Source organism: Podarcis liolepis (genome assembly GCF_965112155.1).
Source record: "Podarcis liolepis genome assembly, chromosome: 14".
Classification (NCBI taxonomy): Eukaryota; Metazoa; Chordata; class Lepidosauria; order Squamata; family Lacertidae; genus Podarcis; species Podarcis liolepis.
Genome location: NC_139569.1, coordinates 7239375 through 7254458, shown reverse-complemented (window position 1 = coordinate 7254458; position 15084 = coordinate 7239375). Strand labels below are relative to the sequence as shown.

Here is a 15084-nt window from a genome sequence, read left to right as displayed (position 1 = left end):
CAGAATGCTGAACTCGTTGGATCTTCAGTCACAGCCACACCATCCTTTTAAAGCACTCCTATGCTACTTTAACCACCATGGCTTTTTGCAATGAAAGCTGGGAACTGCTAGGGTGTTCAAGGGTCTATCAGCAACTCTCAGCACCCTTTACAGTGTCCAGGATTCTTTGGGAGAAGCCATGGCTGTTAATGAGGACTAAGACTGGATGTCGTGGCTGAAGAAGACTGTTCCCCGCAACCTCAAAATCACTGGATGGAAGAATCGTTTTAAACTATAGCTACTTTTTAATTGCAGTTGCTTTCAGAATGTTTTAACTGTTTTAGAACATTGTTGCTTTGTTCTGGTTTTTGAATTGTGTATCTGTTCGCTGCTCTGGGCTCCTCAGAGTGCAAGGGCGAGATATAAATTCACTAAATAACAGTCTCTGTTCTGATCCAGCAGGGCTCCTCTGATGTTTTGTGTTCCAACCCCCTGTCAATAATAATAATAATAATAATAATAATAATAATAATAATAATAATAAATAATAATAAATTTGTTCCCCAGCCACTCTGGGCAGCCTCCAACAAAATATTAAAAATACATTAAAATGTCAGACATTAAAAACTTCCCTAAACAGGTCTGCCTTCAGATGTTTTCTAAACATCAGATAGTTGTTTATTTCTTTGACATCAGATGGGAGGGTGTTCCACAGGGCGGGCGCCACTACTAAGAAGGCCCTCTGCCTGGTTCCCTGTAGCTTTGCTTCTCACAGGGAGAGAACCACCAGAAGGCCCTCGGAGATGGACATCAGTGTCCGGGCTGAGTGATGGGGGTGGAGACGCTCCTTCAGGTATACTGGGTCAAGGCTGTTTAGGGCTTTCAAGGTCAGCACCAACACTTTGAATTGTGCTTGGAAGCGTACTGGGAGGCAATGTAGAGTTGGAAGGGACCATTTTGTCCAACCCCCTGCAATGCAGGAATCTTTTCCCAACATGGGGCTTGAACTCACAACCCTGAGATTAAGAGTTTCGTGCTCTACTGACTGAGCTATCAGTTCTGTTCTATCAGCTTATCTGGAAAAGGAAGGGGCAGCCTGGGAATCAGTGTAACAAGACGGTTGGTGGTTAGCAGTGCTATTTTTCTAGAAAAAGAGGTGCTGGAACTCACCATGAACATCTTTGTCTTAGAATTCCAGTGGTGCCCATCTGATAGCTGCGAGAACTGAGTTCCGGCTGGAAAAAAAGCCCTGGTTGTTAGTTGTTACCCATCAGAAACCCAATAAGCAGCTAAATAAAAAGGAAAGGTTTTTAATGGCATGCAACCAGGCGCTGCAGCAGAATAGAGACAGACAGGCCCCGCCAGCCCTCTCTTCTCCATCTGAATCCAACCTTCTGAAATGTCACAATCTGGCTCTGAACTGATGGGATCAAAGCTGACATGGTAAACTCAGCCCTCAAGCTGTGAAAGCAGCTGCGGGAAGCACGAGGTGACACTTGTCCAGGTGCAGAACGTCAGGCCATGAGATGCCAGGTCAACGAGGCTTGTTTTTCTTCTCAGGGGTGGGGGTGCTGATACCACCAGCAGCATGGCTGTCCTTGAATGAATGTTTATTATTACGGCTAAACAGGCAGCATAGTAAAACCAGAGTTTCAGCATAATTTTTTACATAAACATTAAACTGGTCAAAGTGGAATTTAACAATCAATATACTAATTAAATGGATTGAAGATATGTATCCTTACATGGCTGTCCTTAATCCTGAATTTCCACTCCGAAGGGGGAGGAATGCAAAGAGGGAGGAGGCTAATTCTTGTATTGAAGGCCAGGGCTTCTAAAAGTGGCAGCCTTGGGAAACACTGCTAGGTACAGCTTGGCTACAGAGGCTTGGCTGTATTTTGCAGTGGTTCAGAATTCTATGCTACTAAAAGGCTGCATTCCATGGTATTATTTACCTTATGCAAATCTGTATGTATTTTAGCTTAATTTATCGTCCTTTAGTTAGTCACCTGGAGTTGCAAAGAGCTTCTTACGCCACTGATGCCCAGACCACAGGAAGTCTCTTGCCACTACTGTCACCCCTTAAGATCCTCTTGCCCATGAAGTTATATCTGCAGCCATAAGGACTAGAAACTTAATTTTTAAAGAATTGCTGAGATGTTTAAGAAGTTGAACTTTTGAGCTCAGTATTACACCCTGACCTGACCGTTTATGCGGAAGCCATGTCGCCCTGGCCCTAGAGCCTTACTGTGATGGCCTGGGAATCCGATTCAGAGGCTGAACCGGAGGAATCCCAGCCTGCACAGGAGTCCCCGCCTCCAGGGCTGGCTGAGCTGGGGCAGGGCCTTGATTATGAAGCGCCTGCACCTGTGCCGGATCCTCAGGAGCAGGCACCAGGTGAATCCACTCTGGCTCCGGAGGTGGTTGAGGACTCAGTGCCTACAGGTGAGTCTCCCCCTGGGTCCAGTAACCCTTCAGCCTCTCCTGAACTGCAGAGGCTCAGGGCAGAGAGGCGGAGGGAACTGGTTTCTCCCAGGAGGAGTGCTCGCCTTAAGGCCAGGAGAGGCGGGTCTCCTGGGGGCCGGGACCGCCCCTGGCCTCAGAGAAGATAAAGGCCAGTCAGCCCGGTCCCAGGTTGCGGGAGCAACGTCGTTGATCAGCTGTTTCGGCCAGCATCCAGTCCTGTTCCCCCAGAGTTCCTGTCCTTGCCCGGCTCCTCGCTTTAGATCCTGCTTCGCCTGTGGAGGACTGTCTGCCGACCCTCAACTCAGGTCCTGGACCGCCCCACAGTAACCTCCCCCCTGGACCAGCACACTTACGCTAGATATCTTGACAGATAACACAGGCTTTATAACCAGAATTAAATATATGGAGTTCTTGATTGTTCTGACCATCTGGCAAATGAGCATTCTGCCCTTCTTTTCTGCCTCCTTACAGCACAAGGAAGGGGGTAATCTCTGCTGAAAATAAACCCACCTTTACCAGTACCCCCACAACTACATTGTAGAATAGCACTGTTAACCTTACTTGTGATAAGGCACCTTTTTGGCAAGGGCTGCCCCTGCATGGCATGATGTAGTTAGATTGTGTGAGCAGGCCTATTATATCTGGGCTCTGACGACTGAAGCTCCCCTGTGTTGTAACTCTTGGACATCATCTCTTCCCCTTGAAGTTGCAATGATTCATTTCTCCCAGGAGCTGAACCGCACCTGTCGAGCCATGCAGCAGAGGATCGTGGAGCTCATCTCCAGGGTGTCCAACGAAGAAGTCACAGAAGAGCTGCTTCATGTAAACGACGATCTGAACAACGTTTTCCTCCGATACGAGAGGTGGCTTGCTTTTCCTCAGAAGCTCAAATAGTTGCTTGCTTACCCTTAAGTGTGGCTTTCCCCCCTCACCGAGTAGTTCCTAATCTTTTTGAAAATCAGCCTTTTTAAAGTCCAGGGTGTATCCTGTATCAAGAGCTCAAATTCATCTTGCTTGTTTCCCATACTCTGTGCATTAGTATAGAGACAACTGAAACCGTGAGTCATTCCTTCCAAATGCTTCTTTCTTGTAGTTACCTGCCCTTTAGCACGTTTCTGGAGCTATTAACTATTAACTCCTGTACCAGGTATTCTCCTGTCGTCTGTAATATTGTCTTCCTCCCTCTTAGGATTTAGTTTAAAGCTCCTGATCATTATTTATTTATTCATCTATTTGATTCATTAATTTAGTTCACTTACTCATTAGTTAGATATTTCTTTCAAATCAATCGTCCTGATTCCATGCTGTTGATGGAGCTAGAAGCCCCCTTTGATCCAATCTAGCTAAGAGAGCTGGAAACACCTGCTGCTGATGTCACTTGTGGGGCTCTGGCTGCAGGTTATCCATCCCTGACCTACACCAGCAGCCTTTTGTAACCCATAATATACTTGCAGATGCTTTGGACTGCAACTCCTGTCATTCCTGACCATGGGTCATACTGGCTCAGACTGATGGGAGCTGGAGTCCCAAACATCTGGAGGGCACCAGGTTGAAGAAGGCTGGCCTTCAGCATTGTAATGGCAGGTTTTGGGGTGAGAGAGTTGGGTGGGGTTGCTTCCAGCCATTCCTAGAGGTGTGACAGTGCAGCAGCCCTTGTGATCATATGCTGGTCTCTGTGGCTACAGTCGGCTTCCCACCACCCCAGCCGGAAAAAGACAGATCCTTCCTTGTGCATCCTGAGTTTTGTCATAAGACTTGCACTTTTCAAAATTGCTACGTGCCATTAATTTTTAATCTCTCTTTTTTTGTCTGCTGTAGATTTGAGCGATACAGGTTGGGTCGGTCTGCACAGAACGCAAGCAACGGGGTGAGTCCTCCTGCTGGGCTTCTCTAATAAGACAGGATTGTCCAGTGCAAAATTGCTAACCTTGGGCTTGGCAAAACTCAACCTTGAAAGTGAGGTGCTACTGCTGCTGCAAAGTCCTTCTTGCCAGAACACTTTCTGATATTTGTGATAAAGTTTGGAGCCCCTTTGCTCTTAAATCAATTGCATTTAAGTAGGTAAATGTGAGGTAGTTTGCTTGCAAGCTGAGCTGAATGGAATATAATGATCCAGATATCAAGCTCTTAAGATGGTTTAAAGGGTTATATCTTGAAAATAAGCTGAGATAGCAATCGGTGTTTTCCCTTTGCATTAGCTTCAATTAAACCAGGAAGCCTCTAATTAATAATAGTTTCTTGTTCCATCCAAACAGGGAAATCATGGTTTACCAACTTCAAACCGTGTTTTAATATCCTGGCTTGTTCCAAAGCTGGTATCCATAGTTTCCCAGTTTGGAAACAATGGTTTGTTGAACATTTTCTGGTTTGATGGTTCATAAAGAGGAAGGTAAAACGACTGTGTGTGGGCAAAAGACTGACATTTAACTCAAATGCTATCAGATGTGTTTCATTAATCCCAACAAGACTGTCCATTTTATTTCTCCCTCTCTCCCCTTTCCTCCCCACTGCTTCTTTTTTCACCACTAGAATGCACCCAAATTCTGTAAGCAGAAAACTCAAGTATGTTAAATTTGCATTTTGGACAAGGAAAGGATTTTGCAGAACTGTGACCTCTTTGGCTGCAGTATGATCGGCTAGGAATTAAAAAATGGGTTTAGAGTATGAGGGTCTGTATAGTTAGTAAAAAAAAAGAAGGAACACCACCCTGTATAGTATTTAAAAAATGACATCTTTCCTGATATGCTGTCAGAATAAATTATACAAATGAAGTAAATGTTGGACTAGAAATTCAAGAAGCCAAATTCCATACCTGGTGTTGGAGACAGAGAGGGAGGTAGATTCCCATAGCTTTCTCTGTTCTTAGATAGAGCAGCCTTCCCCAAACTGGTGCCCTCCAGATCTTGTTGTGCTTCTGCCTCAAGCTACCATGTCCAATGATGGGGGTTGTTATCTGCTCACAGCTGGAGGACAGCAGGCTGGGGAAGGCTGGCGTAGGGCTTCCTGGATTGCAGCCGTGTTCGAGAAAGGCTCTGCCTCTCTGACTAGCACTGTCCCATGGAATGCATCTACCTTATGTGACCACTTCTGGTGTCCCAATTGGCTCAACAGGTTCTCAGCGAGGTGACTGAAGACAACTTAATAGACCTGGGGCCTGGCTCCCCGGCAGTGGTCAGCCCCATGGTTGGAAACACGGCGCCGGCATCCACACTTTCGACCCAACTCGCCGGGCTTGGTATGTGTTTTGCCTTTCCAGGTGTGCTGGGAACTGGAGTAGTATGGGGCTAGTCCACAGCACACTCCCCAGGAGATTCTTCCATGTTTCAGGTTCCTGAAGAAGGTCACATGGCTCGGACAAGTAGTGCTTGCAGTTAAGGGTGGCGTCCCATCTTGTGCTGGAAGCTTATGATGTCCAAATCTGTCCATCTTATAAACAGAGTGGAGTCTACTGCTCTTTTAGCAATCCTGCTCAAATGGGACTGTCTGAGCCAAATTGCAGGTCATGATACGCTGAGTGCTGAGTTAGGCTAACCCCCCCCCTTGCTGCATCTGCATCATACAGTTAAGGCACTTGGCTTACCCCCAAAAGAATCTTGGGAACTGTAGTTTACCCATCTCAGGGCTACAGTTTCTAACGTCTTTAACAAACTATAGTTCCCAGGAGTCTTTGGGTGAATCCATGTGCTTGAAATGTATGTTGTGGGTGTAACCTCTGTTGCAAAGTGCCCTTGGACATCAGAGGGGTGAGGAAGAATGGGGTGCTTAACCCTTTACCCTCCACTAACTCCCTTTCCTTTAGGGAAACGTGTTGTCTTTTCTCTCTCCCCCTCCTTGCTGAAAAAAAAGGGCTTCAGATCTGTTTGCCACACAAGCCTAGATGTTGGGATTCTGTGGGGAGGTGGAGAGTGAGTTTCAAGGGCAAAGTAGCTGGTGAAGGAAGCATCCCCTCCCCTCCCGCAGCTTCTCTGCTTCACATCATCCCTTCCAGATAATGTATAGCAATGGAGACATAAGTAGCCAATGAGCTAAAGTTTCACAAAGCTGTGCTTCCATGTTCAGTCTGATGCTTCCATCCACTGGAGATGCGTAGCTGTATGTCCAACTCTAGACTCGGTGGTTGGGAGAGGGTGCTGCAGGTGTGCTTAGAACCAGTCTTTGAGACAGAGCAAAATGTTCAAAGCAAAAATGTGCCTTCTTCTATCTGGCTGGCTCATGTGATGGCTCTGGCTTTCTCCTGCAGCAAGGATGGGGAATCGCAAGCGTGAAGGCCAAAAGCAGCCCCCAATACACCTCTTATCTAGCCCCTGGGACTCTCACAGGCTGCACCCCTTGCCAGCCCTGTTTTGAAACCTTGAGTGTTTCTGCTTGGCATGTGTCCTTGCACTCTAGTAATGGCTCTTTCTTGCCTGAATGGAGGCTGGAGAGTGGGGTTTAGGTGTAGGAAGTAGCCTGCTTTATGCAAAGGTAAAATTCTCATTCATTGCTCTGCCCACTTTTGCCTCTTGCCTCACCCACCACTAGCATGTGACCTCCCCCCCCCCCCCAATAAAAAGTTGCTCTAAAGTAAATATGGCCCTTGGGTTGAAAAGGGTTGTTCACTCCTGTCCTAAGCCGTATTGTTTCCTTTGTCTGCAGATATAGGCGCAAACAACGTGAGCGGAACGCTCAGCTCCCTCCAGCACCCCAACCCCCGGGATGACTTCGACATGTTCGCACAGACGAGAGGCAGTTCACTGGCTGATCAGCGCAAGACGTATGTTGGGCCTGAAGGAGGGAGGTGTGGGGGACTTGGGCAGTTCTCTTAAGCCCTCCGAACTGGCCCTTGTAGGCCTGCAGTTCCCCTGCGGGGCACAGGCTCAACACGGTCTGCTCTGAGCCAGGTTCCTTGTGGGGGCAGAAGTTAAGGCCAAGAGGACAGTAGCATCTGGGCCAAAGTGAAATTTGTACCAGAGGCTCCCTGTTCCACAGATCAGTCTCTCAGCCGCTAAGCTCATGTATTCATTCCTTCAATGCATTCATTCTGCAGCCCACCTCAAGGGCCCAGAGAGGGTCAACCATGTGTTAGCTGCAGAATTCCCAGTTGCATTGATTTACAATTCTTGCCCTATCCTGGGCCATCCAAAGTCCGTTTTAATAAACGGCCTGAATTGGTCCATTGTACAGTAACTTTGGCATTCCAGTAATACAGCAAAGGGTGCAGGTTTTGTGTGTGTATGTGTGTCAGGATGACAGCTTTTCCATGTGGAACTGAATGCAGCACCTCCCCCTCACCAACCCATTATTTTGGAAGGCACGGTTAGTGTGCTGTCGCCACTACCCTGAAGGCTGGCTAGCTGAATCCTGGCCTCCAAAGGCCTACCTACCAGAGATGCCCTGGCATTCAGGCACCAGGGAGGAGATGAGTTATTGTCCTTGGTCCTTTAGCTCCACCCAGTGGCTGACTAATGGGCAGGTCTTCACGTAGTGAACTGCTTCTGTCCTTTTTGTGTGGCAATCCTAGGTTCTGTGAAATCTTTCAACCGTTTCCCCTCCCTGCTCTGATTTCCATCAACTGTAGGGAATTCAGGAGTGGAGTTGTGTGTGTGTGTGCGCTAAGCTGTTGGGCTGAAGGACTCTTCGGTGATGGTCAGTGGCTAGTTTTGCAACCTGCACGAGATAAGACTGCACTGTCGACCAGGCTTGCAGCTTGGGATTACTCCTGGATCCGACACTTCTTCTAGACAGGTGGCGTCCAGGATCGCTTTTGACCAGCTTTGGCTGCAGCACCAGCAGCTGTCTCTTCTAGCACAATCTGACCTGGCTTTGGAGACCTTAGTGGTGGGCCATGACGTAGTCGTAGAGCCTATGTTTTATGTGCAGAAGATCCTCAGCTCAATCTTCCAGGAGGAGTGGGAGAGACTTGTGTCTGAAACTCTATAGAGCCATTGCCAGTCAGTGTAGACAATACTGAACTAGATGGGCAAATGTGGTCAGATCTGGTGTAAGGCCGTTTTCTACACCCCTATGATTTCTGCGTTAAACCTCCTGCCCTAATTTTATCCTAGCTTAAATGACTGTAATATTCTCGTATGTTAGGCTGCCCCAAAGCCTCCCTGGAATCTTCAACCAGTACTGTCAGGGTTTGGGCTGGGGCTCAGGGACCAGAACATACAACTCATACCATCTTCATTGGCTACCTGTTGGTTTCCAGGCACTGGTATTGACCCTTAAATCTGGTGTGAGGAACCTTTGTACCTCCAGAGGTTTCTGTACTACATTATCCCTGGCCGCTGTCCATGCATGCTAGTGCTGATTGGGAGTTGCAGTTCAACAGTACCTGCAAGGACAAAGGTTTCCCCACTCATGATGTATTCATTTGTTATTTGTTTTATTTATTAAATTTATGTACCACTCTTCATGGGAAGGTCATAATATAAAAACACAAATGTACATAACATAGTAATAAACAAAAGCAGTAGCTACCTTCAAAGTTTAAAAGGCCATAGATTGTTGAATTAGCCAAAGGCCTGGGAGCAGAGGAATATTTTTGCTTGGCCCCTAAAATATGTAATGAAGGTGCCAGGTGAGTCTTCTTGGGAAGAGCATTCCTCAAACAGGGAGCCACTGCAGAAAAGACCCATTCTCATGTTGCCACCCTCCAGGCCTCTCATTGGGGAAGGACCTCAGTGATGTTTTCATTGCATTTACATTTAAAATTGCAGAATTGGACAGCGAGGAGTTTGGGCAAATCCAATTTTAGAATTCCCTCTCCATCTAGGAGGAGAGACCTGCTTTGTTAATTTTTAGTCCACAATTTCTTCAGGTGTAAAAAGGCTACTAGCTTAGAGGGAAAGGGAAGGGGACTCTAGAGGGTAAGCACTTTTTTATTTTAAAAAACCCTTAAAAACACCCAATGCTTGAAAACGTAGGACCAGCTGCTCAAGCCTGAGGCTGCTGTTTGTTTTTGAAAAGAACAAATGAGAAGAGAAACGTATAAATGACTGTGCTTGGGGCTTAATATTTTGCTCCTCAGCGTGCAACTCTTATATGGAGGCACCTGGCAACACTCCTGGGACTTCAATTTATAGATGACATTCCATTCTTACTCTTGCATTTGCTGCTGCCTGGGTATTTGCAATGCTCATCGCCCCTCTTCTGTTTCAGCGTAACGTACGAAGACCCCCAGGCTGTTAAAGGGCTGGCATCTGCCCTGGATGTTCGGAAACACAACGCAGGAGGGGTAAGTCGCTTCTCTGCCCTGTTGCATTGCAGACAAAGGGGGGTTGCTCTCAAGCTTTGCTGAGAGCGTTGAATGCGACTCATGTGTTTCCTTCAGTCCTATCCTGAGATTTTTGCGTGCGTCCAGCTTCAAATTGCAGAAAAGAGCTGTGAAGCATGTGTGGTCAGTGGTGCTAAATTGTGTTTTCCTAGAACTTTCTAAGGTTTGAATACTTCATGCTAATTTCTGGAGAGAACTGACAGGTATCTAGCCTGACGTTTCTCAAGAAGATTACCTGTTTTCCCCCAGTTACGTGTGTTAGCAGCACACTGAGCACTGACCCAGAAAGCAAGCACAACTCTTAGATTCTCTGGCTTTGTATGGACAAATATGAATTAGAACTTGTGGGCGGTGCAGATAACTGTCTAAAATCTGCTTCTTTCCAGTGATCTGAACTGGGAGCATGAATGGTCTTCCCTGAAGACAACCCTCTATTTTTCCTTTTGGTCAGGGCAGTGATTCTCTCCCCATTCACCTCTCTGGATGAGGAATCCCGATCTCTCTGTGCATTCCCATCCTTTGGGTGGCAACATTTGTCCTTTGAACTCATCTTCTCATCTTTAGTGTTCTGTCCTCTTGGGAGAGAGCACATACATTGCAGCAGCATTTGACCTGGCCTTCTCCAGGGGTTTCCTTGCACTCCGGGTGGGGGCATGGCCTTCCTGGAGGGGTCCTGAAGTCTGAGTGTGTGTGTAGGAGAGGGAAGAGCTGTGGGGCATGATGGAGGGAAGCTGCTGCGGAAAAATAGAGGTGAGACTGGCAGAAACTGGACTTCTCCTCACCAATTTTACCACCTTGCCACAGCAACAGGGGGTCCTATGGGAAGGATCCCAAGAGCAGAGAGAGGCAGGTGAAGAACATCTCCCAGGATGTTCAAGATGTATTTTCTCACTCCTGCCCACCCCAGGGCCATTTGTCACCAGCTGCTCTGTGCCAAGGATCTTTATACTAAGTGGCCTGGGATTCCCACTCCCCCCTTAAGCAAGTAAAATAAATGTTATATGTAGATGGTGATACTTTAGGGGTTTTTCCAATTATTGTTATTAATTTTCCAAATTATTACAAATCCAACCAAATCACTTTAGGGATTTTTATTTAGATAAATAACCTGTAAGAATACAATGTATGTTATGAATATCACTACTAGCATACATATTGAAATAATAAGCATGATACTTTTTTCAGAGATTGTTCCATTTATATTTCCTCCAGTATCATATAAGGGTTTATCTTGTATTCTCACACTCCAGTAAAATGTGTTTTCAGGTTTTGTTTTTGAATCAGCTTAACGTTTCTTGCAGGCGACCTTGGAAGGATATGTATCCTGAAAGGCGGGGTATAAATTATTCTATCGAGTCAATGAATGAGTAGTAGACAGGTGGAGTCTGGAAGCATTTCTGACTGGCATAGGCAAAGCATATTCTAGAATGTAGTCGTCAGTGTTCTTCAACCTTTTATTTTTATTTGTACACCACCCGGGGAACTTTGTCATCAAGCAGTTTATAAATTTCTGGAAGCAGTGAAAGGCTGGCTGGGAGCCAAAACTAGGCTGAATCCTGATAAGACAGAGATGATGGGCAATTCCTGTGTCTGTGAATTAGGTGTACAAACTGTTTTGTGAGGGGTTGCACTGCCCTTGATGGAATAGGTTCGTAGTCTGGGAGTGCTTCTGAATTCAGATTTGTCACTGACTTGCCAGGTGGCTTCTGGTGTACTTAAGCTCAACTTACGCTGGTCACCAGCTATGGCCATTCTCAGACCAGGATAGCCTGGCCCCAGTTGCCCATGCTCTAGTGACATCCTGCTTAGACTGCTGCAATGCTCTATTTGCAGGGCTTCCCTTGAAGGCAGTCTGGAGGTTGCAGCTAGTGCAGAATGTGGCTGTCAGGTTGGTAAGAGGTGCAGCCTGATGGGCCCATGTTTCACCAGTCCCGACAGCTCTGTGCTAAAATGCTGGTGGATTGCCAAGCCCAATTCAAGGTGTTCATATTGGCAAGTACCTAAATGAGCAACTCCCCCAGTTTCAACCATCTTGGGCCCTGTGATCATCAGGGGGAGGCCCCTGTTGCTGGTGCCACCTCTGTCACTGACCTGTGAACAAGTCCTTCTCAGCGGCAGTTCCCTGTTTCTGGAATGCCTTCCCTAGCGAGGTGTTTCTGTTTCTACCCTTATTGACTTTCAGGAAAGATTTAAAAACCTTCCTGCTTACCTAGCAAATTTGATGGTTGAAATATACTGGCTATGGCAGCCTCGAAATCAGCTACTATGATGGGAGGGCTTTTAAATGTTTTTAAATGTTTTTAAGTTTGTTTTTGCTTTAATTCAAATTGCATTGCCATAACGCTTTGATGCCAGGCTCCTTTGGAAGGAAAGACAGGCTAGAAATGTAATAAATAATAATTCTGAGAAAGCTCGCACCTTGCAGCTGGATGAGCATCCTTCTCTATTAACCTGCGCTCCTGTTTGATTCATGCTTCGGATCCCTAGGCTGCTTGTCTTTTCCCCCATCAGTGTAGCTGTTATCAGCCTACAGCGTTGTCAGTTCAAAGGGCTCCTCTGAGTTAACCCAACAGGGTCAAAGTGTGCAAAGACGTGCATGTTTTCAGACTTCACCCTCCTGCCAAGGTGTCCTCTGGCCATTTTGCTCTCCAGTGTGTTCTCCAAGTGTTGGTGAACTGTAGCTCATTGTCAAAACAAAATAAAAAAATTCCTTCCAGTAGCACCTTAGAGACCAACTAAGTTTGTTATTGGTATGAGCTTCGGTGTGCATGCACATTTTCTGTCATCAGTGGTTTGTTAGAATATTCAGGAGGATCCCTAACAGATGAGAGAAAATACATTTCACAAGAATGATTGAAGCCGGTGCAGGGAGTTTACATTGCCTCTTGGTTTGGATAGGGATGCAAGGAGAAACTGCTTCCTGACTTTTCTAGAAAATACCACACACAGAGTCATTTAAAACATGTATGCTGACCTGTTCATTAATTGGCAGGCCTGTGGAGTGTGGAGGCCTAAAATGATTTTCTTCTGGCATGTTGTTTTTAAATCCTTGCATATGGGATTACAGCCTAAATGTCCCATTGAATTTAGTGGGACTTACTCCTGAGGAGCCATGCATAAGGATTGCACTGTTAAAACCTTAACCTGCCTGGGTTCTGGTCGCTTAAGGCAGTGCACAGCACCTTACTGTACCTCCCTGAACAAGCTTGATCTCATGAGATTTTAGAAGCTAAGCAGAGGCATACGTTAGTAATTGGTGGGGAGACCTTAGAACAGCAGTAGCTAACCCTATCTTACTGCTTTTATATTGTAAGTTGCGGTGAGGGCTTGACTCCAGGCTAAAAGGCATGAATTTAGTAATATTGATGTATCTTCATATAAGGACGACTGGACAAGTAGTGTTTACCTGACCAGAAACTCATTTATTTGTCTGAAAAGAGTTTTTGCCTTGGTCAGGGGGTTCCAGGTGGGTAACTCAGACAGCCACAAGCTGCCACTTCCTGGGGCAGTGTGCACCCGAGGGGAAAAAAGCCCTCGAAAATTCTCCGGTACTCTCAGTTCACAGTAGTTTGCTGGCCAGAAAACTGAGATTGTCACTTGGGAAGAGGATGAGACTTCCTTGCAAATCAAATACACACACACACACACACACACACACACACACATTTTGCCAGCTTGTATGCCTTTACCTATCAGAAAGCATGGTGTGTTTCAGAAATGATCTACCTTTCCTTCCAAAAAATTTTGCGCTTGAAGATCTGAAAGTTGGTTTGGTTCGGTTTGTTGGTTTTTGTTTTTACTTGCCACAGGTGAGTAATAATTTACAGACCTGGGATGGGTGAAGTGGTATCTGAAGCCTGGAGGTCATGGGCTCGTCTTCAGGAAATGTTGTAATCTCTCCATCTCGCTGTTGCTTTGCCGTCTCCTTGTGCCCCCCCCCACCCCCAAAACACCTTTTGACTTTTTAATGGGAATTTCTGTTCTCAACACAGAGGAGAGGTAAAAGTGGCAGTTCAGACATGGAGCCCATAGACAAGTGGCTAATGACGCAAGGAATGGTGAGGAGGATTTTGCCAGTCGAGTGACGCCCCACCCCCTTGTTGTCCTCACCCCCATCTCCTCCTCTAAATAGCATAACCATCCTCTGTTTACCTGTCACTCATCCTGTTGAAAGAACGCAAATTGGACAGTGCAAGGAGGTGGGTCCCCACCTGTGAAGGGGTGGGGAAGTGGGACCACTGGCCAGGGTTAGGAGACCTGGGGATATATATGTGTCAACAGGGATGTGTGGCAGCGAAGAAACATGTATGTTACCATGTTTGTTTCCAAAACTCACATGGACCTCTCCAGTTCCTTTCACTGATCCAATTTTAAAAAGAGAGAAATATATATGTGCAGTATCCACATTTCCTCCAAAACACAAGTTCTGCTCGTTAAAATGGGGAGGGTTTGTGTTCGTTTTGCAAAAAATAAAATAAAATAAGTTTAATAGCCTGCCCCTGCAGCACTAAGCAGTATGACCAGAAGCTCAGATCATATTACACTGTTCAACGCTTCCCTGAATTTACTCTCGGCAAGAGTTCTGGAGCAGCGGAAACAGAAAGGGGCTTCCAAGTGGGTTTCCTGCAAAACAGGGGAGTGTATCTGCTGCACTAAATATGGCTGAACATAAATGCAAATCTGTTGTTGGGGCATCCTCTTATTATTATTTTTAATTTATTATAAATTTATTAGATTTATATGCCACCCTTCATCCAAAGATCTCAGGGTGGTTCGCAAGATAAAAACACAAGATAAAATCACAAATAAATAGTTAAAACAAAAAACAACAAAACAATAGCCCCCCCCCAAAAAACATTTAAAAGTCTGTAGAATATTAATCACCCAAAGGCCTCATTGAAGAGCAGAGAGCAGAGCTTCTATGCTGTGCTGCATCTGGGAATTGATGGTTGAGCCATTTCCTCTTCTCCAGGGAATCTTGGGAACTGTAGTTGTCAGAGGGGAACTTAAGAGCTCTGCACCCCAGCACCCTTGCTGCACTACAATTCCCAGAGTTCTTGGGCTGTGATGGGGTGGAGCTATGACAGTCAAAGTCTTATATAGCCATTCTAGTGTAGATATACCCCTTGGGTGATTTTTCTCTTGGTGAAAGCATATTACTAGCTAAGGCTAAATGTAGTCTTACGTCCATGGGGACTTGGAATATACTTCCATAACCCCCCTTAAAGGTAAAGGAACCCCTGACCATTAGGTCCAGTCGTGGCTGACTCTGGGGTTGCGGTGCTCATCTCGCTTTATTGGCCAAGGGAGCCGGCGTACAGCTTCCGGGTCATGTGGCCAGCATGACTAAGCCGCTTCTGGCGAACCAGAGCAGCGCATGG

At 46.2% G+C, this 15084-nt stretch overlaps 1 protein-coding gene across 5 annotated transcripts in view; it reads left to right on the top strand.

The window, feature by feature from the left end:
• Positions 1-15084, top strand: part of TOM1L2 (target of myb1 like 2 membrane trafficking protein) — a 51859-nt gene that overhangs the window by 17881 nt on the left and 18894 nt on the right. For 2 of the 5 annotated variants that reach the window (XR_014518917.1, XM_083474365.1), the window contains exons 8-13: positions 3175-3308; positions 4264-4312; positions 5557-5680; positions 7081-7198; positions 9589-9664; positions 13696-13761. Coding sequence is in view for 3 of the 5 variants with exons in the window: in XM_083474365.1 (XP_083330491.1) it covers positions 3175-3308; positions 4264-4312; positions 5557-5680; positions 7081-7198; positions 9589-9664; positions 13696-13761 (567 nt within the window). In the remaining 2 variants the exon portion in view is untranslated. Of the gene's footprint in view, positions 1-3174; positions 3309-4263; positions 4313-5556; positions 5681-7080; positions 7199-9588; positions 9665-13695; positions 14932-15084 lie in introns of all 5 variants that reach the window. The other 3 variants (XM_083474367.1, XM_083474366.1, XR_014518918.1) reach the window with 2 other exon arrangements.